This window comes from Dreissena polymorpha, chromosome 3 (genome assembly GCF_020536995.1).
Source record: "Dreissena polymorpha isolate Duluth1 chromosome 3, UMN_Dpol_1.0, whole genome shotgun sequence".
In the NCBI taxonomy this organism is placed as follows: Eukaryota; Metazoa; Mollusca; class Bivalvia; order Myida; family Dreissenidae; genus Dreissena; species Dreissena polymorpha.
This window is the reverse complement of record NC_068357.1, coordinates 42,849,891-42,874,680: the sequence shown is the minus strand read 5'-3', so window position 1 is coordinate 42,874,680 and position 24,790 is coordinate 42,849,891. Positions and strand designations below refer to the sequence as shown.

At 36.7% G+C, this 24,790-nt stretch overlaps 2 protein-coding genes and 1 long non-coding RNA gene across 10 annotated transcripts in view; 2 read left to right on the top strand and 1 right to left on the bottom strand.

The window, feature by feature from the left end:
- Positions 1–428: 428 nt before the first annotated feature.
- LOC127874809 (uncharacterized) lies at positions 429–2,678 on the top strand. Its single transcript, XR_008047110.1, has 3 exons — positions 429–609; positions 1,046–1,128; positions 2,130–2,678. It is a non-coding gene; the product is annotated as an uncharacterized LOC127874809 (long non-coding RNA).
- Positions 2,679–6,581: 3,903 nt separating this feature from the next.
- Positions 6,582–10,657, bottom strand: LOC127874808 (solute carrier family 46 member 3-like). 3 transcript variants are annotated; one of them, XM_052419444.1, is made up of 5 exons: positions 10,555–10,657; positions 8,569–8,821; positions 8,302–8,385; positions 7,090–7,246; positions 6,582–6,895 (listed from the first exon to the last, which is right to left on the bottom strand). In XM_052419444.1, the coding sequence occupies exons 2-5, from the start codon at positions 8,744–8,746 to the stop codon at positions 6,814–6,816; spliced, it is 501 nt and encodes a 166-aa protein (XP_052275404.1). In that variant the 5' UTR covers positions 8,747–8,821; positions 10,555–10,657; the 3' UTR covers positions 6,582–6,813. The 3 variants fall into 3 exon arrangements, with proteins under 3 accessions (XP_052275404.1, XP_052275403.1, XP_052275402.1); XM_052419443.1 differs by lacking the exon at positions 10,555–10,657 and having other exon boundaries at positions 8,302–8,379; positions 8,569–10,049; XM_052419442.1 differs by lacking the exon at positions 10,555–10,657 and having other exon boundaries at positions 8,569–10,047.
- Positions 10,658–14,627: 3,970 nt separating this feature from the next.
- Positions 14,628–24,790, top strand: part of LOC127873861 (WD repeat-containing protein 27-like) — a 45,345-nt gene continuing 35,182 nt past the window's right edge. For 2 of the 6 annotated variants that reach the window (XM_052417916.1, XM_052417921.1), the window contains exons 1-6: positions 14,633–14,712; positions 17,937–18,078; positions 19,166–19,307; positions 21,819–21,943; positions 22,387–22,500; positions 23,896–24,018. In XM_052417916.1, the coding sequence (XP_052273876.1) occupies positions 14,696–14,712; positions 17,937–18,078; positions 19,166–19,307; positions 21,819–21,943; positions 22,387–22,500; positions 23,896–24,018 (663 nt within the window). In that variant the 5' untranslated portion in view covers positions 14,633–14,695. Of the gene's footprint in view, positions 14,745–17,913; positions 18,079–19,165; positions 19,308–21,818; positions 21,944–22,386; positions 22,501–23,895; positions 24,019–24,790 lie in introns of all 6 variants that reach the window. The other 4 variants (XM_052417917.1, XM_052417918.1, XM_052417919.1 and 1 more) reach the window with 4 other exon arrangements.

Sequence of the window (24,790 nt, the reverse complement as noted above, 5' to 3'; positions counted from 1 at the left end):
CACTATTGGCGCCTATATCTAGCCTTCAATTATATGACCAAAATGATTATTAATATAAATTGTCTAAAAATATAAATATTTCAGACGAAGGAGTCTTGGCCACTGAGCCTTTAAAAAAAGGAGACTTTCTTCTCGAATACAAAGGGGCTCTGATAACACGAGTAAAACATGCACGGCAATTAGAAAAGGAGTATGAAAAGGGGGGGTTAAGGCAGCTTCATTTACTTTTTTAAATACAGAGACAAATCTTGCTGGTAACTACAAATTATCTTTACTTTGCACATCAAACGTTTAAATCACGCCATTAGAAGAAGAATTATCTTTAGTTTTTTCACCATAATAATTAAAAATGGCATGCGAGTTATTTTAGTTTAAAGCACCAGAAGTGTTTATTTAAATGTCTTATTCAGCATTGACGCTACCAACGATATATTTCATGAGGGTCGAATGATAAATGATGCCGAAAATGGAGACGCAAAACAAAAATGTGTAATGAAAATAGTTGAAGTCAACCAAACTCCCCATCTATGCACTTTCGCCGACAGAGACATTGCAATTGGCGAGGAACTCCGATATGATTATGGAGTACCAACACTTCCATGGAGAAAGGTACATTCTATTGTAAAGATGTCATCTGTGATGGATTTATCACTGATATTTATCCCATTTTAAATTAGCTTTAAATGTCTTTTGAATTATTATTCTTATAAATATAGCCAATCAGTTTTATGATTACATTCATGTTCATTCATGAGTTATTCATTTTAGATACAGATATTCAAATATCTTTTTGCCGTAAATTAAAATGTTTAATCATTGAACGTCGTCAAGCTCTACTTTAATGCGGTCTGTCTGATAATGTGTATTTGTTATTTGAATTGTCAGAAATGCACGGAACAAAAAATGGGTATGTTTCACAGTGATTTGTTATTACTACACATGCATTAATACAAATGCGTTGAACTAAATGGTTTCATGAATAACAAACTTTTTAACTCTGACTAAATTATGTGTTATACCATTTTTTGTTGTTGTTTTTGAATAGGCAACACACTGACTACTAGATCTATTGACAGCCAGGAACCAGGACAAACAACATCCGTACACACGGAAGAAAGCGATGAGACGGTTTGTAATATTTCACTATGTCGAAGCTACTAAGGGGTATTTTCTGGTTTGGTTTATTCTTCAGTGAAATGGGCGTAATTTTGCGTTAAATTATATTGTGCCAATATTTATTCCGGGTGATGCTAATTGGTAACTGGGTTACGCGAATTTTAAAAGAATAAAATATTGTTTACCAGTTGTAGTGACTATGAACTACTTGTCTTTCAAAATCTTCATATACACAAAGAATTTAGAACTTACACCTGTCAATGAAACTGATGAGCATGTGTATTAACCACTGTAGTCTATAAACATCGACTTCATCATAATCACAAAAAACGTTAATTATCGCTTATCCAAGAAGTGTAATGTCATTAATTTTAATTTTCAGTATTAGACTTATACGCTGCCAATTACTGTGTATGAAACTCTGAGACATTAGGAAATTTAACTTGCGTGTTACATATGGACATTGGTTGATATTTTATCTTAACGACAAAAAAACAATAGCGTCTACTCGATAGTTTACTATACGATACATTCTGACATGGGTAAGAAAAGATAGTTCATTTTATACCCACCACCGCACAATACATACAGGATTTACCGTGAACCACAGTCCGTTCACCAGTTCTTTTTCCTTCCAACACATTTGTCCAGAGAAGTACAATACCTTTCATTTAACCGTGCATACGTTTTGTCTTATTAGTATCTGTAAAAAATATTCATTGTATACTTTTTCGAACTTTGATAACATGTTTGGAACAACCTGGTATATGTTATGACATGCTACGTCGGTGTATTCAGCCAATCTTTAAAAAAGTAATTGTTTGATTCATAAGGCAAAATAATGTTTCCAAATTTGTCGTGTTACATCGATGTCATTATCAGGTGCCGTAAGTACCTGGACGCTTTTGTCGAAATTTGCTATGAAAAATTGTACTGAAGTATATATATTTAATATGAATATCTTACACATGGCAGTTAGCGACGTCATATGGTGTTTGATTATCCATGTACAGAAAAGGGTACTTCCAATACCAGGAGAACAAAACAAGCAGCCAAAAAGCAATGGAGTGAAAACGAAAAAGGAGCTGTTCACAGACACTTTGATCGTTTTTTGATAATGGGTAAATTACCAGGGAAAAAAGAAATACTTGCATGTATTGAAAGTGAGAATGACCTTCACAACAGAAGTTGGAAAATTGTCAAAGACTTTTGCAGAAATTTAATTGAAACAAAAAAGCGACGGGGACTTTTAACTTAAAAAAATATTACACATATAATGCACGTTTAGGAGAATACGTTAAAGGATGAAGTTGCCACTTTTTTGTGTTTTCTTGTTCTATATACTCTTTTCGAAAAAGATATATGTGTGCTTATTGTATTTGAATGTTTTATTAATACGGTTCAGTCAAAAACGATATTTGTTAATAATCATATCGCCGAACAAATTAGGATTGGTATATAGTTCGGCCAAAGAGTGTTTCTTTGTACTTTCTATTACGAGTTTCTACGAGTTACTCACTATACAAGTTATTTTTTACCCTAAACTTGGTGAATATGAATGAATATAGCAAACATGATAACAAATCAATCTAGAAAGCTAAACGTTCAGAGAAGGCACAAAAAAATTCAGTCGGATAAATGGAAACAAACATTTTGTTCATGCATAACAAACAAACACTTTTAGATGTAATAAGATAAATGTAAATAACATAAAAAACTACTGCTAAACTACTGCTACAATATGAAGAATACAAATGAATATTTTTTCAATTTTACAAAATTTGTTTTGAATGACAGGTGTCTGACTTGCAGTTGAGTACTTAATAGTTATTTTAAAGTAAAAATTTACCAAAATGTAAATTATTGCGTAAATATCGCACTAGAATTGATTAAATAGTTGTAAAATATTACAATAATTTCCTACACATTTGTTTTGCGTGTTGATATTCACATTAGCTATCAATTCACATATTTGCTTTGTGTATATAATTGGTATGTTTATATGTTTTTCATATCAAAATTGCTTGATCTACAAAAATTCACGAGGAGTTATGCATTTTTTCCCATGTTTTTAATTGAAGTTTATAATTCAACGACGATGAAAATTACTAAGATGCCAGATTTAGTTATGTTTTTGTCTCATTTATGGTTAAAGATCAATTAACATACCCATTTCCCAGACTAAGATATTGTTAAAACAATTTATCGCGTTTGCGACTGACCTCTTTTATGCATTCTAACACAAGCTATTTACTTGTTGTTTTCGAAAACTCTTCATATACACACACTTGAACAAGCTGTAGATTACCTAGAACAAAACATATTTGAAACATATATTTATATGTGATATGTAAATGCATGCACAAAGCTAATAACTAATCATGTTTATACACTTTGCGATATGATGCTATAATGTCGGTTGTTTTAAGTGATTAATCATTATGTTAACCATGTTATCTGCCATCTGGAATGTAATTAAGTGTTTTGACATGTATGCGAAATTGATCTTGTTCGATTTGGTGCTGTATATTCAGAATTGAGTCACACTGTTATAATTTTCCTGTTGGTACATATTATTTTTAAGTTGGCACCAACAAGGGTCTAACAATTGATCCACATGTGCACTCCCAGTAAGTTTATATACTATAATGTAAGTAATTTAAAATAATATTAAACTACGTGTTTGATAAGTGTTTGCTTTGGTTCATATTTAATTATTAGTGTTTTGTAGTGCCTCGCCACATTCGTTGTAAAACGTTCATGGTTGTTTAAAGTTATAGATTTTATTATTTTTGAAAATGCAATAAATGTATTTAAGACAATTTAAGTGAAGCGGAAGTTGCCATGCGTGTGAATGAATTTTCTGATGTTTACCTGTTTCAGGGGATTAAATGCATGAGTTATTTTATAATGTCAGAGTAAGGAAAAAGTAAATTTACCCTACTCAATCTACATGCATATGGACAGTTCTACTTTTAGGATAAAAAACTTCATAGTACGTGACAATCGTGAATGCTTTTTTCTGATGGAAAAAAGGAATTAAACAATTAAGCCGGCTTCCCCTCTCCTTCATTCGGTTTGACAAATAGCGTGGCCTGAAAAAAATAACATTATTTTTTAGTTTTAAGAACGAATTGTATTCATTTGTTGATTAATTGCACCATGATTGTTATAGTATAATGCAGCACTTGCATTCTTGTAGTCGGCTTATAGCTAATGAAGTCATAAATGTATTGTTTGATTTGCGTTTTGTCTCTTATGCTTATTTTGATGTGAATAATATTTGAGTCAATCAAATAAGGCATTTTTGTATAACTCATATAAGGTCATATGATAAACATATTTAATTTAAATATTGTTTCATACATATTCTTTTCAATTTTTGTACTAACTTAAATATTATCCATGAACGTGCACGCCATTGTCCTATTAACAACGGTACCATGATTACACACAATTACCCCTGTTGGTAAACGCAAATTTCCCGTTAGACATTATTGAAGTCCCACGGTAATAGCGCGCGTAAGTTCCTCTCTTGGTTAACACAATTCCCCTGTTGGCACACATTAAAGTTCCACGGTTGGTACGCACATAGTACCCCTGTTGGTATACACCGTTCCCCAGTTAGAACACATTGAAGTGCCACAGTTGGAACGCACTAAGTTCCCCTGTTGGTATACACCATTCCCCAGTTGGTACACATTGAAGTTCCACAGTTGGTACGCACTTAGTACCCCTGTTGGTATACACCGTTCCCCAGTTGGCACACATCGCAGTTCCTCATTTGGTACGAACATAATTCCCCGGTGTGCATGTAAAATTTTCTTTGATTTATTACCCTATTTATCATAATTTTTATGTCAAAATCGTATTTTAGGTTCGAAACTTGTCTGTTCTTTATCACTTTCAGCTTTCTAGAACATGTGGAAATGGTGGTCCCCGGTTGGTAGGTTTAGAACACATTTCCCCGGTTGGAAGGTTTTACAAGTATGTGTGTGTGTGTGTGTGTGTGTGTGTGTGTGTGTGTGTGTGTGTGTGTGTGTGTGTGTGTGTGTGTGTGTGTGTGTGTGTGTGTGTGTGTGTGTGTGTGTGTGTGTGTGTGTGTGTGTGTGTGTGTGTGTGTGTGTGTGTGTGTGTGTGTGTGTGTGTGTGTGTGTGTGTGTGTGTGTGTGTCCCAAAACTTTAAGCTTCTTCATAACTTTTGCAATATTGAACATAGCAACTTGATATTTGGCATGCATGTGTATCTCATGGAGCTGCACATTTTGAGTGGTGGCAGTTCAAGGTCAAGGTCATCCTTCAAGGTCAAAGGTAAAAAAATTCAAAAACTTTAACCAAAACTTTAACCTTCTTCATAACTTTTGCAATATTGGACGTAGCAACTTGATATTTGGCGTGCATGTGTATCTCATGGAGCTGCACATTTGAGTGGTGAAAGGTCAAGGTCATCCTTCAAGGTCAAAGGTAAAAAAAAATCAAAGCGGCGCATTAGGGGACATTGTGTTTCTGACAAACACATCTCTTGTTTGACATAGTAACTTTGAATATATAGTTAAATTTTGTGTTAACATCAACTTTACTTCTAAAGTATCAAGGCTATTGCTTTCAAACTTCAAATACTTTCATACTATCATAAGGGTACTGTACATGGCAAGTTGAATTTTACCTTGACCTTTGAATGACCTTGACTCTCAAGGTCAAATAATTAAATTTTGCTAAAATTGCCATGACTTCGTTATTTATGATCAGATTTGATTGATACTTTGACAAAACAACTCTTACCTGACATACTACAATAGACTCCACCCAAACCATCCCCCATGCACCCCCCCGAATCCCCCCCCCCAAAAAAAAGTATTTTTTTTCTTTTTTTTTTGAAAGATCATCTTATAAATGACTATACCCCCCCAGCCTCCTCCCTCCCCTCCTCCCCACCCCCAATTTTTTTTAAATATATATTTTTATTTCGTATTTTTGGAAGATAATGTAATTAATGACCACACACCCACACTATACACCCCTCTCCACCCCACCCCTCCATCTTTTTTTATTGAAGTATTGAGATAGGTCCCTTCACCTTTAAAAAGAAAAATTGATGAGCGGTCTGCACCCGCAAGGCGGTGCTCTTGTTTCTTCTATATCATCGTACCATGTTTTGTTGTTGTTGTTGTTGCTATGGTTATTATATTTATTATTATTATTATTTGTTTGTTTTTTAAAAACGGGACAGCTGCTCCTTCAACAATATCAACAAAATCATTAACTCATGTATTTAAGGCATGTTTATCTTCATGTACATAAAAAGTTAAAGGCCACACATGTAACTTTATGCCATATTTATGCCAAAGAAATAATCCAACAAATATACCCATATTTTTTTCTCGATTAGAACATTGGACAATTACTGATCGGTACAAAAATAATCAGATTCCGATCTTAAACAGATCAATACGTTGATTATCAACTGTATTTCGAAGTTTATTAAGCTGGCATGTTTAATATTTGCTTTGAAATCACTACCAAAACTGCCAAATTCATTTCATAGCAATCGTTCAAAAAGTACTTATTGTTATTTTAAGTTTCATAAAAGTAAGCGTTAAAATGATGTTGAACAGAAATGGCGTCTTCTTATAAAGCTATCTGGTAGTGTAATCATGCAATATATGTATATAATTTCAATAGTTAATCACAGCTTTTTCATTTTTTTTTTTCCAAAATGTCTGTCCGTGTTTTTTCTTCGTCTTTCCCGTAGTTGATATTCTGCGTGAGCTTGAATACTCTAGAAAGAAAATGTTTTAACATACATATTATGTGGTAACTGACGGACTCAATTACGTACTGTACGAACGAAAACACGACGGACGTTAAGTCATGTTATAAGAATTTTAAGATATCATTTGGCGCATGCCCATTATAAGACATAGAATATAAAAAATATATATATACTCTGTTGTTACAAAACCTCTTTCTTACATCTCAAAAATTGCCGCGAGTGATGCCATTCCCGCCAGGACAAGAAATACGACGCCGGGGAAATATGGGGCACTCATGTAGTAGAGCTGATTGAGGCCATATGAGGATGCGATTTCTGTAACTGTCTCCACTGTCAATAAAATCGCCACCAAGGTACCTGAAATCAATAGACAATTAGCTAAACAAACAAACTGCAATTAAGTATTGTAAGTTGAATTCGAATAATACTGAATTTCAAAAATACGTATTAAAAAGAGCGATTGCAATTTAAGACAAAACAAGAGAGCTAACTCGAAGGAACTGCACTAGTCTGGGAAGTTTTTGTGATGTATTTTTTTACTCTTTAAGTTAATAAAAATCATGTGACCCCATGTCATTTTAGAACTTCGGAACATGTTTTGAATAAATCAGATAAATGACCACTAGACGATGTTACAAATAAGATATTTAACCCGTGACCTTTTGGGATTCAGAGAAGAAGATTGTGTAAGTTTTCAGTATTAAATTCTATTAATAGCTCTTGTGACCTATATATGCCACGGACCTGAACGATAAAATCAACTTAGAAAGGTCATCATTCCTTTTTTCGCTAAACTCTGTCTAGGGGTGTATGAGAAGAAGTCGTTAGACGAAAACGCGTATGCGCGCATGCTCCGATGGAACGCAAACAATAAGGTATGATAAAAGCTCGCTGTAATAAAAGTATGTAAGACACCAGCACAAGAGAACATACGATCGTAGTGTCCAAATCATAAATCGATCAACATCAACATTTTTTGTCCACTACCGGTTTCACCGGAGTGAACTTATGGTTTGCGCTCCGCGAGTTTGTCTGTCTGTGAGTCTGTCTGTTCACACTTTTATGGATCCTGCGATAACTTAAAAAGTTCATTATATTTTTTTTTCGTGAAACTTGAAACATGGATAGATGGCAATATGGGCATTATGCACGTCATTTCATTTTGTTCTTACGTCAAAAATTCTGGTTGCTATTCCAACAAATATTTAAAAAAAATCTGGCAATGGTGGAGCCGGTAGGGCACATATATTGCTTGGCAATAGCCTTGTTAATTTAGATATATCTGGTCAGCTAGGAACAGAAGAATCATACACAAATTTTTTGTACGATTCTATTGTATTCTTTGTATGGAATTTTAAACGTGATCATTGGCCGGTAATAAGTTATCTCGCATACTTGGTCTGAATCCTTACCTTGATTGCTTGCCGGCGTCAAAGAAGACAATAAACTTTTCAGCATAGGTGCAGCCACAAAACCGAATGCGGCAAACACTGGAACTATACAAAAATAACATGTACACACATTGGTTGCACCTAATTGCAATTGTGTGTAACATTTTAAACATAATGTATCATTATTAACTTTAATATAAAAAAGGTATACGTATAACAGGACAAAAAATTAAAGTCTTTGCTATCGACTCTCTAGCAAACAGTGTCAATATTTTAATTGTTTCTTACCTAAGAATAATTCCAGTGTTGTTGTCGCTAGGCCCTCCAAGATATACGACCCAGTGTTGAAGACTGCACTTATGAGCGCTACGTTGATCTCAGACAGGCCTTTTTTGATCGGGATAATGGATAAAACGCCGATCAACCCTTGCCCTGTCGAGCGAGCGGCGGAAAACAGGCCAATCATCTCAGGTGTCCAACAGAAAGGCTTGCCGAGCTGGTACAATATTTCAATTGAACCTCTGTGTGACACAGCAAGATTCTGGAAGAAGTAGCACACAGTTATCAACACAAATGGCCTCCTGATATACTTCCACTCTCTACAGTTGCAATATAAGGTCGCTGCCCAGACTTTCAGGCAAAGGCTTGATGATTTCGAATTGTCAATATTAATATTCGTTTCGGGAAGAAACCACACAATCACCAATAACCCGAACAAAGCTAAACCGGTACAAACGGTTGTTGATATAAAGAATCCGGCATGTTTGATCAAGAACCCTGACATGATTCCAGATATTGTACTGCAGAACATCAGAAGGCCGTCGAAGACGCTCAATGCAATGGTGCGATGTCGTCCAGGTCGTGTAATATCGACCAAGAACAATATCCCGGCCGATACGCTGGTATGAACAGAACCAGTGAGTCCATCAAGTCCAGCTGCCAACACTATCCATAATAGATTCCATTTGTAGTACATGCTCAATGAGCAAACTGTAAGTCGAACTAATGTGCTACATGCGACAACAACAAAGAGAAAGTTTCGCCCTATACTATCCGAAAACGAACACAACAAGGCTGACGAAAATGATGCTGGGATTGCAGTTGCCAGCGATGTGTACATGATCCATTTCGCCGTTTCTTGTTCAATGTGAGAATCAGGATCAATATTTCCTAATGATCCATTGCCAATGCAGTTCCCATTTTCTGTTTTGTTAAAAGAAGTGTTGGCTAAACATCCACTCGTTTCTTTCACATATTCACGAATCCACTGAATTGTAGCATAGTAACCAACACCACCGGCAAAATGCAATAACAGGGTGACAGGGACAAGCTTAATATAACTTAAACAAAAAGAACTATCTCTTAATATTTCGTCTGCAGTTGTTTCTCTTACACTCGTATTCTGGATCAGAGGCTGCTTTTCATCATCCATCTTTCCAAATAGTATCGATGTCCGAAACGAAAATAAACCACTGATTTAAGCTAGATTGTGTTATTTTGTTCAAATAGAGAGAAAACGACAACAAAATAAAACTCAAGTTCTGATGTGCACACCTTGTTCCACTTTAGGTACACAGACTTAAATACTTTCTAGCAATCGAATTATTCATAATAAAGAAAGATGTCGTTATATGGCATTAAAATGCATACAATTTATTTTTTATTTTTTTTCCAGTAAAACTGTTTAGACATTCTAATAATTGTTTTTAAATCTGTGAAAACTTTCCTTTTAAATGGTATAGCTTCATATCCAGAACAAAGCCATTTTAAGTGTTTAACAGTATGAATCCTGCAGGAAAGAACTAAAAAAGCGCATATCGCAGCTGTATAAATTAATTACTTATTTTCATAAACTCATTGTTTTGGAACAGACGTTTGTGGTGCGCTAAGTGCATTTCGTGCGTGTACAATGGCATGACGCGTATCCGACTTATAGATACTTAAACGTCCGCCGTTATTGTGACTACCTATCTTTTAGTCATTGCATAAAATGGCTTCATAGCCTATCTATTAAATGGCATATTGTCTAATATTAAGATATTTATCAACGATTTTAAGACGACAACTTTTATAGTTATCATACATATTACACATAAAGCAGCAAAATCTTGAAATATAATGTTTTGCTAAAAATATAAACATCGAACTGGGAAAAATATACAAAGCGTTTGTGACTTTTTTCGACGATATAAAAACGAACATGTCATTTCAAAATTATCCTCTTATGTTCAATATACATTGCTAGATTATAATAACTCTGCAAATTCCACTTACTATACCAACTAATTGTGTACTATCATTGTGTTAATTACTAGAAACCGTTAAGTTTATGTGTTATAAAAGTATATTCTGATAAAAATTGTTCTGTTCTATGAAGGTTACGCTCAACTAAGGCTCGATTGGTCATTGTCGGCTCGAGTGCTAATGACATGTACCCCGGGTTCTCTTAGGTATGCTTAAATGTACCCCTGTTCTGAAAATATACTGAAACGTAGCAGGGAATTCCAACGCTAAATTGGTTGTTGTCGGCGTTTAAAAAAAATATAATTATGTTCATATTTTTTTTTAATATTTTGTAAATGACCTGTATATTATCGAAACTCCTACTCTAAAATCATGTTGAGGAAGGTTTTGTTCAAATAGAATTTTGTTTCGTATCTCGTAGCGCGTTTTACGAAATCGGTTTTTGGGCGGGAATAAAACTCGGGTACACTCTTAATTGGCGGGGTACGTGTTGGTATATTTTCCGTTCCCGGTATACATTTAAGTATACTGAAGAGTTTCCGGGGTATATGTAAGTAATACCCGAGCCGACAATGACCGATCGACGCATCTTAACGTATGCGATGTCTATTCGGTTGGCGCAGTTACTAGTACACGCGCTTCTCACCCAAGCGACCCTGATTCAAGCCCCGTTCCCAGACGCATGTGCGTTTGGTTGGTGTTAATCCTACTTGACAGGTCGGGTTTCGTCCTCTGGATCTGGATCTGGATAGGTACGTTGCAGGACCTTTCGGTGTAGGCGCAACGGGGGAGAGGGTGGTTAGTCCCACTGTAGGACAGTTGACCTGAACGTGTCAACTGTGTCTGCGCGAACAACACTTTCATCAAGATTGTTCCATTCAATTAGTGTCTTAGGGAAAAAAGAGTTTCTAAAAAGTTGAGTTTTGCACTGGATTGGTGTGAAACACTTAGAGTTTTTAACTGAATATTGTTCAACGATATTGTTTGCTTTGAAGTCTTTGAAATGTTTAGGGGTAATTCTACGCTTGGATTGCCGGACTGGGGTTAGGAAATCTTGGCTAGGCATTGCTGGCACCAGCCCCTCAACCACCTTGAAGAAGATCAGTCTGTTTGCCTTCCTTCTTTCCTGGAGGGGTGGGATCTTCATACTCTTCAGCATGTCTGTCACACAGCCTGGTGTTTTGGTGTAGTAGTCGCCAGTTATGAACCTCGCCGATTGTTTTTGGATCTTTTCAATTTTATCAATGTCTTTTTGGAGGAGTGGATCCCAGACAATGGAGCTATATTCTAGAGTAGTTCTAATTAGGGCAAAGTATGCTGTTTTGCGGCAGGATTCGGGGCAGTGTTTCAGGTTGCGTCTTAGGAAGCCAAGTGTAGAGTTTGCTTTTTTGGTGATCTTATTTATGTGTGAGCTCCAAGTTAGGTCTTCTGATATTGTCACTCCGAGGTATGGGTTTTCTGGGACTTGTTGAAGGATGTGGTTTTCGAGTTGGTAAAATTTTGAGGTTTTCTGGTTAATGGTCAGGATGTAACATTTTTTGGCGTTGAATCGCATGCCCCATGTGTTGGCCCAGGTTTCAAGTTTGTTCAGGTCTTGTTGTAAGATTTCATGGTCATGGCGACTTCTGATGGGGCGGTAGAGTAAACAGTCATCTGCAAATAGGCGGACCGAGGACTTAACTGAATCGGGTAGGTCATTTATGTGGCAGAGGAAAAGCAGAGGGCGTAGGACTGTGCCCTGTGGAACGCCGGAGTCGACTGTTACCGGGTTTGATTTCTCTCCCTCCACAACAACATTCATGCTCCTGTCTGTAAGGAAGTCCTCGAGCCAGTGGTTTATGCTTCCAGTGACGCCATACTGCTTCAGTTTATGCAGGAGCTTTTTATGTGGGACCGTATCGAAGGCCTTGCTGAAGTCCAGGATAGCCATATCTATCTGCGTGCCAGAGTCATAGTTGGAGAGGAGGTCATGGACAGTGGTCAGTAGTTGTGTTTCACAGGAGAATCCGGTTCGGAAGCCATGGTTTAGTTTAGTTAAGATGTTGTTATTTTCCAGATGGTTTAGGATATGTTTGCAAATGATATGTTCTAGAAGCTTGCATGTTACACAGGTGAGGGAGACGGGTCTATAATTTTCAGCTAAGTGGACGTCGCCTTTCTTGAAGACAGGTGAAACGAAAGCGTCTTTCCAATCTCGAGGGAGTTTGCCAGAGTCTATGGATATTTGGAATATTGTTGATAAAGCAGGTGCTAACTGGCTGGCGCAGGTCTTCAATACTAAGTTCGGTATCATGTCTGGTCCTTGGGCTTTGGCAGGGTTGATGTTTCGGAGGAGCTTCTCAACGCCTATTGTGGTGATACTGAGTGGGGGTATTTGTGTGCGACATCTCTTTGTGGTGTCAGGAAGATGTGTATCCCCAGTATCCTTGGTGAACGCAGATTTAAACTGGTCAATTAGCAGCTGGGCTTTCTCCTTATTGTCGCTAACAAGTCCACCCATCTTTTTCAGGGGAGCAACGCCGGAGCCATCTTGTCTGCGGGTTTTTACGTAACTCCAGAAGGGTTTGGTGTTCTTTTCATCCAGGCATTTTTGTATTGTGTTGTTGATGTGGTTGATTTCGGCTTTCTTAAATGCCTTTTTACATTCTTTTTGGAAGGACTTGAAGGTGTTCCATTGTTTACTTTTTTTAGCGTGTTTGTAGAGTCTTGATTTACGTCTGATCATCCTTTTCAGGTTTTTGTTAAGCCATGGTAGAGACTTATGCTTCTTACTCATTTTAGATGGTACGTGTTTATTGATTGACTTTTCAATGCCTGCTTTTAGAGTGCCCCATAGTGACTGAATGGTTGAATCTTGTTTTACTGCTTCAGTAACGACTGTGGCTGAGAGGTGCTGCATGTCCTCGTTGATGCTATCCCAGTTTGCTTTAGAGAAAATAAAAATCTTTCTAGGCTTTTGTTTAATCTTCTGGGGGATGATATCTATGTCAGTAACCACCATGGCGTGGTCGCTTATACCAGGGACTGATGATGATGTTTTAACTAGAGATGGGTTATTAGTGAATACGAGGTCGAGAATGTTGTTGTTCTTAGTAGGTTGGTCGTGGACTTGGGTGAGTCGATGTTCTATGGATAGGTCTAGCAAGGCTTGTTGGATATCTCTATCAGAGGCTCCTTTTTTCACAATCAGGTTGGGCCAGTCAATATCTGGGCAGTTAAAGTCGCCGGCTAAGATGATGTACTTTTCTTTAGCAGTTGATGTTAGTTGGCGGATAGATTCGTCTAGTTTTTGGATGATGTTGATTTTGCGATGAGGCATGTCCTGCAACTCCGGCTTCCCCTTAAAATACAAGACCACACCAACACTGAAAATGTTTTATTTACGACTAACAAACTTACAATTGCAGCTTTAATTCAAAATGAATCCGATCTTTAGAGGGTCAAGTAAATTAATAAGGTAGGCGTGCTGATACATTTCTCCGGGTCCTCACTTAAAGCAGTCTTCGGCGCTGGCGGACATCATTAACTTCGAAATACCACATTCAGCTTACGCGACTTAAAATCTCCAAGTCCTTGATTCGAACTGCATAAGTTCTTACCAGAACTAATGATCCCAAATGAATTCTTGTGTTCTCATGAAAACTTAGGATATCCGAGAGAACGACGCGAAAAGCTGTCGAAAACCTAGGTTCTTGTGAAAACCTTGGATATCAAACAAGAACTTTTATGGCAAGCGGTTCGACGCATACTCCAAGAAACTAGGTTTTTCATGAGAACTTAGGTTTTCATTCTGAGAACCTAGGTTCTCACCAGAACCTTGGATTTCAAATAAGAACCTATGCTATCGCCGTTTGATGCACATTTTACGATAACTTGGGTTCTGGTGAAAACCTAGGATATCGAATAAAAACTTGGGTTCTGGAAGCCATTTGAAATCTTCAAGCGAGAACATTGGTTCTCAGAATGAAAACCTAAGTTCGCAGAATGAGAACCTAGGTTCTCATGAAAAACTTAGTTTCTTGGGATTATGCGTCGAACCGCTTGCCATAAGCGACGTCAAATCTCTTGCGCGATGGTTACAATACAATATATTCACGTGAGCATGGAACGACAACTCTCCTGTGAGATTGGACGAAGTCATGGCTACATCGGACGCTGATTAGCATTTTAGATGTTTCTAATGCGGTTGTTAAGATTAATACCTTCTGACGATAATAAATGTATGTAATATTCGACATTAAACAACTGGAAACATTATAAAAATACCACTCATATAGTAAAACTCAATATTACAAATAACTGCAAATGGCATAAATTCGGAGATACGATATTTCGGATTGACGATAAACATTGTAAACCTTAGCGGTTGTAAAATTAAATTTTCAAGACTCTCGTGATTTAACAAGATCAATAAGATAAATAACAATAATCTCTACATATCAATTTTTAACTATTAATTTTATAAATTATACAGAAAATATGCTATTATTATTATCAAACAACAGGTTTTATGAATTGACCTTATCGCGATGACGTCACAAAAGGGGCAGTCCCTTAGCGACGGTGAAAACAATGCCCTAGATACGGTCGATTTACTACGCTGATTGAGCACCTCTGCTGATATTTCGTCAATTGCATTCCTATTGGGAAGTCGATAGGTCATTAAATGTCCTGTAATTGGTGTTTTAAATGTCTTTTGACTATTATGAAGGGTTAGATTGCACTTCGAAAGCCCGATATGATCAGAAAATAAAACTAATTGGACTTAATGAATGTCAGTACACATTGCAAGCTGGATGTTGGAAAAATGACCCGACCAAGTGGCCGATGATCGAGTACGGCGACATTCATGATTAACTTTCTCACTGAGACACCGGGTAAATTCGTTTATTCTGTAATAATGGGAGTATCCTTGTAGATGTTGATGTAATAAGTATTGTCGTTCTTTTCAGGGTTCATTCATCTTCGAACATTATAATTATATTTCTACTATGTCAATTTATCATGCTAATGTGAAGCTGTAAAATACGTAGGGACATGACTTACTGAAAGCCATAGTTGTGTTCATTGTAATGAGTACGAGTGACAAATATTAAAATTAACACACATATATCTGTATAAATATTTGTTTTTCAAACATTATTTACCCCCGTTGCTGTCAAACGTAATTTCTTTTTTATGATGTCGATCTTTTATTGTCGTAATATTAAATCTTTATACGGAATGACGTCTTTTTAATTAACTGATACACGCTAAATACGTTACTTGTTTTTTTACGTGAATTTTATAATTATTAAATACTTTAATAAATTAATCGGGCTAGTATCTTTATGGTGTAAATTTCTGATAATCTAAATTGGACATGACTTTATATTTGACCATATGTCACATATCTAATTTAAGCAACTGTTAAGTACAGTGGCGTTAATTATTCATCCAAATGACTGCTTAATACTACCAGAAAGAGGAGACATGGTGGCATCTATCGTGTTAAATGACACTGTCTGGACCACCTAGTGTGGCAGGGGTGTCAATTTTCCGGATTATTCCGGAAATCCGGATTTGAGCCGGCCAGGGTTGATTTTGAGGTGAATGTAAATCCGATGAGTTTGTTTAAGGCGGGTGGGGGTAGGGACAAAATTCTTTTAGTGCGGGATCATTTCAGAACGAATATTGTTATAGCATCGTCAGTATTCCGGACATTTGCGCTTGGTACCGATTTTATTTATTGATTTCTGATTGGTAAGCGGCTGGCACTGACATGAGCAGTAACTGGCTAAGTAAAGCACTGCAATATCATATTTTAAAACAATATGTTAATCAAATTATATATTGACTGCGTATTTGCTAGGTTACTGGTTACTGGTTTTCATTTTCTGCAGTCAAACGATATGCATATTTTATTTCATTTGCAAATGATGTATCGCGACATGTTTTCGGACAGTCGTTTTCGGATACGCTGGTTTGTCGATTTTAATTTAATTTCGAAGTTCTTAATATCATTTGTTTAGAATGACAAATACACATGCGGTGTTACGGATGGTTTGGTTTATAATATTTTGCATTGTACTCACCAGAAATTGCACCTAGAAAGACTATTAAAAAAAAGAACAAAAAGCTAGGGCTCGGGGGGTTGGGCCCTCTCTTCCCTTTATCCTACGGATTAATTTTCCGGATTTCAAATTTGGGACAATTGACACCCCTGTGTGGTTTATGACACCTTTTTGTCAGTTAAGTTTGGACAATATTTGATCAAAATGAGATAATCGGATTATGCAAAACAAAGGGGCAATTAAACACCAGAATACAAAAGCTTACACGATTTTAAGACTGATGCAAACAATCAAATGAAAAATATTGCATTTAATTTAATTAAATGTTTATTTAAGGTGTCAACGTGTTTTATAAAGCAACTGTATATTCAATTATTTCGGCATTAAAAATTTGGCTTAAATGACTGCTTAGTATGACAAGAGATGACATAGAGGTATCATAAATTGTGTTTAATGACCACATGTGGTTTATGCAGAGCCCCAAGTATAGGTCCCCAGCTGGCTTTATGACACCATGTTTTCTTTGTCTGGACAGTATCCGATCATAACGAGATAATCGGTTTGTGATGAAGAAAGGGGCATTCAAATACCTAACATGCGGAAACAAAAAGTGTCGAAATTGGTGTGAATTAAATAAAAACGATAACATTTATCATGAGAATTTATTTAATACGTAACAAGGTAATAAGGTATCAAATATAGAGGTTAAAATCAGCTACTATATGTTGCATATATTTAAAATTTATTGGTTGTTTGTTTTCATCCTTATTTGTGTTCGTTCATTAAATTAAATTTATTATGAAAGAATTTCTATTTCTGGGTATGTTTATTCTAAAAAATGGTCGCGAAGATGTGCCTTAACTTAAGAAAATTGCGAGCAGTGTTAAATATTTCAATGCAAATAAATGGCGACTGCGCTTTTGTTTTCACCGTCGTCAAGGGGCATGTAACTCTAACTGACGCAAGTGCCCGGATGTTGCGATAAGGTCAATAGTGCATTTCATTGTGTGTCCTGTGCATGCGTTTATTAAGTGCTCAAAATGTCACTATCAGTGTTGCATTTAACTAATGTCTAGACAACAAAATACAGGCAACACATATGAGTAAGAGGCCAATTGACACCATTACATTGTCAATGGCTCAAAAATTCAATCCGTGTCATAGCCTAAGATATTGTTTAATACTCAGTATTCATTTTTTTTTCGATAAATTTACATTTGATAAACAATTATTAATTGCCCAAATCATGATTTCAAAAGTTCACCAAATGAGATACAAACAACACATTATAGCAGTCTGTATAAAATACTTTTTATAGTTTTTATTTTATTTTTGTTTTTTCACTGAATGATCTTGCAGTATGGATGTAAGTCATGTAAGCACTCTTCGAGTGGCTTTCACCCCAGCCCACATTCAGCTCACTTGTGACGGTGTCTATCTGGCACTACCCAAAACACGGACAGTGATAGGAGTCTGGAGTTTACAGGACCTGTCTTACAAGGTTGGCACTTTGAACCCATGTAAATGAGACATGCATGTTATATTAAAAACATTGTTGTAAACTGAACAGTTTTTGTGCTCAGTGACTTTTATTTTGATGGAATGTAATTTGAACTATTTGAAAATAGATTCTGAATTAGCATTTGATGTGTGTGATTTTCTCATATTCACTTTAAAACCCATCTTCTTTTATTCTTTCAATAGTTTATCTTGCTCTCCTCTGACAGGTCTTGTTCTGGCATTGGATTTACCGTAATAATCCTTAGTTTTTGGACACTCTAAGTTTTCGGACATCCTCTTTTTTAGCAAAAATAATTTTTTTTTACTCTTAATTTTTGGATGTACTCGTTGTCGTCCATATTTAATGTCTCTTAATTTTTGGACAGTATATTTTACCGCGCTATTCTACAGACTATGGCCCTGTTTTTGCTTATCTTGTGACACTTCAATCGTGGATTTTTACAACCAGATTAAGGTAATAAAACCTGGCAGATGCATGCCTGAGGGAAATGGACCATTACATTCGCGTAATGGGGTAAATAACCATATACTTTGTATACTGGTAGAAAATGATGGATTCACCCATCAGCCTTTGAAACAGTGTTGCCTATTAAAGGCAAAAGTTAGCAAAGCTGCGAATTTGTATTTATTTTTTGTTAAGCAAAAAAAGAAGGGTTAATCACAAGAATATTATTGTACATTGCATTTATTTCAATATAATTATAATTTTAGGTCACCTAAATGTGTGTCTCTAAATTTTCAGACACTTGTAATTTTTAAATATTTTTTGTATCTAAATTTTCAGACACGGAAAAAAATAATTATTTTAAAATATCTGAAAACTTAGAGTAATTTCGGCATGTATTATTGTTGGCAAAATTGTTTAATGGTAAATAATTTTCAATATTTACAGGAATTTTATTAGTTAATACTTGATACTTTGTAACAAGTGAATGAAAAAAGCTGATGACAATTCAACATTTATGAAATTGGTTCATTCTGTTATAATCTTTAAGTTGTTTTTGCTTTTCACATTTGTACATTTCACTCTCAATCAAATGGTACATGAATATGTAACTTTCATGAAGCCATTGGAGCTAGTGGGTCATGGGAAGACGTTGACTGCACTTGCTCTAGGATATGTGGCCCTCAACAAACTTCTCGTTTCTGCAGCTGATGACTATGTCATTGTCTGGGACCTACAGAAGGCTCGACAGCAAGTAGAAAAAGGTCAGATGTTTTTTTATAAATCTCACCTGAGCACAACATGCTCAATTATAAGAGAAATCCTTTAAAAATTCTATAAGTTACATCAGAAAACCAGGGGTAGGGGCAGTTTTTCTTAAATGGTTATAGTGAATCATTGTGAACACTGTAGAAGTCAATTTTTAGCCCGATGTTTTCGGAGAAAACCCGAGGTATTGTCATAGCCAGCTCGTTGTCCGCCATCCGCCGTCTGATGTCCGCCGTTTGCATCGTGCTAAAAACTTAACATTGGCTCTAAAATCAAAGTGCTTCCACCTACAACTTTGAAACTTCATATGTAGATGCACCTTGATGAGTTCTACATGCCACACCCATTTTGGGGTCACTAGGTCAAAGGTCAAGGTCACTGTGACCTAAAAAAAAAAATTAAAATAATCTGACAAGCTTTCATTAATTCAAAACTGCACCCGTAGCCGAGCGTGGCACCCGTTATGCGGTGCTCTTGTTTCTTCTATTCATGAATCTTGTTGTGAACATATTGTTTTTCTGATATTTTGGCATGATTTGCAATGGTTGCGGCACATTGACAAACATTGCTGCCATGAGGTGGGGCAAGTCTCAGTTATAGCTTTATTGAAACCTTGTGATTACTCTATAAAAGTCACATTTTGTCCAGTCATCATGAAACTTGCACAGAGTATTTGTTTTAGCTACTCTAATATTTATATTTCCGCTGTGTTCAAAAATGTTTTTGGCCTTTTGAAAAATGAAAAACTTTGTCACTATTGGGGGGGGGGTGCATTTTTCAATATATTGATATAGAGAAACCTTGTTATCACTTTCGAATGAACATTTTGTTCAAATCATGGCAAAACTGTCTGAAAACATTTCTTCCATTCCAATAACATTTCTGCCAAATTTAAACATGTTTCTGGTCTGTTGAAAAAATGGCTTCAATGGGGTGGGGAGGATGCTATTTTGTGGCTGTAGTGAAACTTTGTGAACTTTGTTGCAGTCACATTTTTTTGTCTAATCGTCATGAAACTTGATCAGAACATTTGTTATAATAACATATTTGCAGTTCAAAAATAATCAAAGACACATCACTAAAGCAGCTCAGCACACTTTAGTTCTTTCAAGACTCTGGTAACATTGGACCATTTGCGCTCCTATGTATCTAAATTTTACTTTTGCCTTTAAATGTTATTATGAATTAAAAACTACTGGTGTATTCTTTAGCTCAACTGAGCACAAAGTGGTCACCCTGCGCCCTTGGTCCGTCTTCATGCATCATAAGTCATAATTGTTTAGATGTTACCACTCTATAGGAGACTGAAACTTCACGTTTACTATATCTAGGTTGAGCCCGAAAACATAGTCAAATGTAAAAAAACACTTTTTACCACTGTAGAAGCCACATTGATTTCTTTACCACTGTAGAAGCCACATTGATTTTTTTACCACTGTAGAACCCACATTGATTTTTTACCACTGTAGAAGCCACATTTACTTCTTGTCCACTGTAGAAGCCACATTGATTCTTTTACCACTGTAGAAGCCACATTGATTCCTTTACCACTGTTGAACTACATTGATTCATTTACCACTGTAGAAGCCACATTGATTCCTTGACCACTTTAGAAGCCACATTGATTCCTTTACCAGTGAAGAGCTATATTAATTCCTTTACCACTGAAAAAATCCACATTGATTCCTTTACCACTGTAGAAGCCACATTTATTCCTTTACCACTTTAGAAGCCACATTGATTCCTTTACCAGTGTAGAGCTACATTGATTCCTTTACCACTTTAGAGGCCACATTGATTTTTGTACCATTGTAGAAGCCACATTGATTTCTTTACCACTGTAGAAGCTACATTGAGTCTTTTACCACTGCAGAAGCCACATTGATTTCTTTACCACTGTAGAAGCTACATTGATTCTTTTACCACTGCAGAAGCCACATTGATTCCTTTACCACTGTAGAAGCCACATAGATTGCTTTACCACTGTAGGAGCCACATTTATTTCTTTATCAGAGTGTTGATCTTTACAAAGTCGAGATATAATCTTGGTCAAGTGTGTCAAAAGACAAGGTCACTTCGTCAGATCTTAGAAAAACCTTGTTACCATTTTGAGGCCTTGTTTATGATTCATTCATGATGAAACCCGGTCAGATTGCTTATGTTGACAGTATCTACTATCTAGACCAAGTTCAAAACTAGATCATGCGTGTCCAAACACAAGGTCATAAGATAAAATCTTATAAAAACTATGTAACCACTTTAGACACCATATTTATCACCCAATATTGAAAAAAACATAGTTACATGTACAATATTAAGCTTGACAATATGAAGGCCATGTTTGAATATGGGTCATATATTCTTAAAGACAAGGTCACCAAGTCAAGTGCTTGACTATTGATGTTCCTTGAAACCAATTTAGTGCTTTAGGGTGGTCATGACCCTCATACTAGATCAGATTTTGAAACACTGGCGCATTTTTGAGAATAGTAAGTCTTCTATTCCAGGGGAAAAGGTCCGGGGCAGAGTGATTGGCACTACTCTGGGATATGTACGATACTGTGCACTCAGTCCTGATGACTCTAAAGTAGCAGTGTGCACTGGATATGAAATAGTCATCTTACTAACTCAGGTACACTTGATGCACAAATTGGGCTATATTTAATTGAAATTAATTCCACATCTATTAATAACATTTAAATAAACTTCCATATCAAGGACATTATTGCCTGTGGAAATAACAAGGTTAACAGTTCAAATATTTCATACAAAAGCCAAAGTAAGTTTTGTTTTGTTCTTCAGAGTCTTGGTGCAGTTTTTATTTTCTTCCAATTAATCATAGACTAAACTTAATTAATGTTTAACCCTTTCCCACTCAGAGGCAAAGTTTGAATGGCTATGTGCAAACAGCATAAAACCAGAACAGCCTTTGAGTAACTCTAGAAAGAAAGGTCTCTAATTAAATTTAACTTTCTAAGAGAGTACAAACACGTCAAAATATGTATCTAAGTGGTAAAGGGTTAGCTGGATGTCTCGACTCGTTGAACTGATTATGTTTGTTGTGTGTTGTGGCAGCGTGAGTGCAAGGTGGCAGTGCTGGAGGGCCACGATGGTCCGGTGACAGCGGCAGAGTTCTGTCCCCACTACACTGCCACCCTTGTCTCCATTTCTGAGGATAGGACCTTCAAGGTATTTACAGCAGCAATTGAAAGAAACCTCATGAAACCTGCATATTCCATTGTTCATGAGTTGTAGCATAGAATGGGTGTTATTGTGTGAGCATTTATAATTAAAAACATCAATACAATTTTTTTGTCTGTAAGTGTTCAATCTTAAAATATTAAAAATGCTTCATTGTATTAGCTTTTAAAAAGCTTTTTGTGTACATACATTTTTTCATTTATACTTGCTTCAGAATATGTCCTGTTGCTCAACAAAGTCCATATTGTTGAAATATCCATGAGTTGTGGTCTTTGACATTGATTTACATTCGATTAAAATCATTAAATGTTTTAAGCTCACCTGTCACTAAGTGACATGGTGAGCTTATGTGATCGTGTGATGTACGGCGTCCGTTGTGCGTGCGTCTGTCAACAATTTGTTTGTGTAGACAGTAGAGGTCACAGTTTTCATCCAATCTTTATGAAATTTGGTCAGAATGTTTATCTTGATAAAATCTAGATTGGGATTGTATTTGGGTCATCTGGGGTCAGAAACTAGGTCACTATGTCAAATCATAGAAAAACCTTGTGTAGACAATAGAGGTCACAGTTTTCATCAGATCTTAATGAAATATGGTCAGAATGTATGTATTGTTAAAATCTGGGTTGGGATCGAATTTGGGTCATCTAGGGTAAAAAACTAGGTCAGTAGGTCAAAGTTTAAAAAAACAACTTGTGTAGACAGTAGAGGGAACAATTTTCATCCAATTTTAATAAAATTCGGCCAGAATGTTTATCTTGATGAAATCTGGGTTGGGTTTGTATTTGGGTCATCTGGGGTCATAAACTAGGTCACTAGGTCAAATCATAGAAAAACCTTGTGTAGACAATAGAGGTCACAGTTTCCATCAGATCTTTATGAAATTTGGTCAGAATGTTTATCTTGATCAAATCTGGATTGGGCTTATATTTGGGTCATCTGGGGTCAGAAACTAGGTCACTAGGTCAAATCATAGAAACCGTTGTGTAGACAATGAAGATCATAGTTTTCAACTGAACTTGATGAAATATGATCAGAATGTTTATCTTGATAATATCTGATTTTGGATCGTATATGGGTCATCTGGGGTCATAAATTAGGTCACCAGACCAATTCTAGTAAAACCTTGTGTAGATGACTGAGGTCACAGTTTTCATCATGTCTTAATGAAATTTTGTCAGAATGTATTAATTGATGAAATCTGGCTTGGGATTGTATTTGGGTCATCTGAGGTCATAAAGTAGGTCATCTGGTCAAATCATAGTAAAACTTCCATCAGGTGAGTGATTCAGGGCCATCATAGCCCTCTTGTTATATTTATTATTTGACTAGAACTGACATATTGTATACACACTGTGATGCATGCTGTAATATTGTTGTCAGGTGTGGAACGTGTGTGACCTGACGCTGGTCTACCAGTCCCCCATCCTCACCGCCTCCCCTTTCCTCAGCATGGCCATGAGTCTCCATGACCCCAGGGTGGCCATTGGGGCTGCAGACGGAATGGTGAGTACATGACCCCAGGGTGGCAATTGGGGCTGCAGACGGAATGGTGAGTCCATGACCTTTGGGTGGCCATTGGGGCTGCAGATGGAATGGTGAGTCCATGACCCCATGGTGGCCATGGGGCTGCAGACGGAATGGTGAGTCCATGACCCAAGGGCGGCCATTGGGGCTGCAGATGGAATGGTGAGTCCATGACCCTAGGGTGGCAATTGGGGCTGCTGAAGGAATGGTGAGTCTATGACCTCCGGTTGGCCATTGAGGCTGCAGATGGAATTGTGAGTCAATGACCACAGGGTGACCATTGGGGCTGCAGATGGAATGGTGAGTCTATTACTTCAGTGTGGCCATTGGGGCTGCAGACCGAATGGTGAGTCCATGACCCTAGGGTGGCCATTGGGGCTGCAGACGGAATGGTGAGTCCATGACCCTAGGGTGGCCATTGGGGCTGCAGATGGAATGGTGAGTCCATGACCCTAGGGTGGCAATTGGGGCTGCAGAGGGAATGGTGAGTCTATGACCTCCGGGTGGCCACTTGCAGGCTGTCAAGCGGTCATACTTTTTCCTACTTTTTCCTACTATTTCCTACTTTTTCATCAGGATCCTACTTTTTCCTATTTTTTTACCAAATCTTCCTACTATTCCTACTTTTTCATTTTCAATTGAGAATATTTTTTTTAAATAGTTTATTTAGTAAACTTGCAGGATGAATGAATCAATGGCATGACTGTATCCCTGTTAATGTGCATTCATCTAGATGAGACCTGACAATTAA

What these genes read in the sequence shown, in the direction of transcription:
- LOC127874808 (XM_052419442.1), bottom strand. Translation starts at nt 9,712, where the DNA reads ATGGATGATGAAAAGCAGCCTCTGATCCAGAATACGAGTGTAAGAGAA. An exon ending in AACACTGGAATTATTCTTAG is followed by an intron (nt 8,386 to 8,568) that starts GTAAGAAACAAT and finishes ATTTTTGTATAG; the next exon opens with TTCCAGTGTTTGCCGCATTC. An exon ending in CTCGCGGCAATTTTTGAGAT is followed by an intron (nt 6,896 to 7,089) that starts GTAAGAAAGAGG and finishes TTTTCTTTCTAG; the next exon opens with AGTATTCAAGCTCACGCAGA.